A 1,072-nucleotide genomic window follows, 5' to 3' on the forward strand; every position below is an offset into this window, starting at 1 on the left:
AAGACTCTGACTTAAAAAAAAAAAAAATTAAATAAAAAAGAATACTATTGACTAAAATCGGGGGATGGAAGAAAAATGGGGTAAAGGAGAAAAGGACATGGCAGGGAACCAATAACTATTGTCAAAAAAAAGAGGGAAAGAAATATATAAACAAGGGAATGAAGGTGCTATAAAGGTATATTGCTAAAACAAAAATATGATCTGATTGGAAGAACTATACATGTTTTTAAAGCAAAGCAAACGGACCAGCAAGACAAAGCCTTTTCAAGCATGTGCATGTGCTTGCACAGGTAGGGGGGCTGTGTCTGTCTGAGACTGCCCCAGGAGGAGGCCATGGACATACGCACCATCATCCAGGTGGCCCCTCACTCAGAGCCTCTGAAGGCAGGATTGGGATGGCATGCCTGGGACTGGCCACCCATCCACTCTCACCTTTCTGGCATCTTCTCAAGACCTCTGGTTCCTTAGCTCCCAGAAGATCCATGACCCACAGCTCCTCCCCTTGCTCCAGCTGGGAGATCAGTTCCGGCTTAGGGACAGGGAATCCTGTTGAGGGTGAGGACACTGGGTGAGCCAACGTGGCCTCCAGGCCAGGTGAGTAAAGATGTATCCTGTGTGTGTGTGTGTGTGTGTGTGTGTGTGTGTGTGTGTGTGTGTGTGTGTGTTGGTCAGGGGAGCTCATGTGCTGAGAGTGAGTGAAGGAGAATCCACTCATTAGTTCTCCTGCCCCTGGAGACACTAATGGGGCCACTGGCAACAGGAATGAAGTCCCTAGAATTGGGAAGCAAGGAAGGACCTCCCACGGGGAATGTTCCTTCTGCAGAGATGAGATTGGTACCTGGGGACAAGGGGCAAGACCCTTTTCTTTGGGATCCAAAGCAGCCTCCCAAGCTCCTTAGAGGTCCCCCACTGCAAACCAACGAGGCCAGGCACAGAGAGCCTCACCCAGGGAGGCCATGTTCCCGTAGTTCTCCAGCATCACATCCCTGTACAGCGCCCGCTGCTGGGGGCCCAGTTGCTGCCCCTCCGCCTGAGAGAAGTACACGGCCACATCCTGGAAGGTCAGCGGCAT

General features: G+C 50.9%; 1 protein-coding gene across 1 annotated transcript in view; it reads right to left on the reverse strand.

Moving 5' to 3' along the window:
- LOC105813323 (zinc finger protein 251-like) overlaps positions 1 to 1,072 on the reverse strand; it is a 22,508-nt gene extending 21,436 nt beyond the window's left edge. Inside the window, 2 exon segments of the mRNA XM_012647962.1 lie at positions 419 to 546; positions 946 to 1,072. Coding sequence (XP_012503416.1) covers positions 419 to 546; positions 946 to 1,072 — 255 coding nt within the window.

The sequence above is a fragment of the Propithecus coquereli genome, unplaced genomic scaffold (assembly GCF_000956105.1).
Source record: "Propithecus coquereli isolate 6110/MARCELLA unplaced genomic scaffold, Pcoq_1.0 Scaffold28, whole genome shotgun sequence".
NCBI classification, from domain to species: Eukaryota; Metazoa; Chordata; class Mammalia; order Primates; family Indriidae; genus Propithecus; species Propithecus coquereli.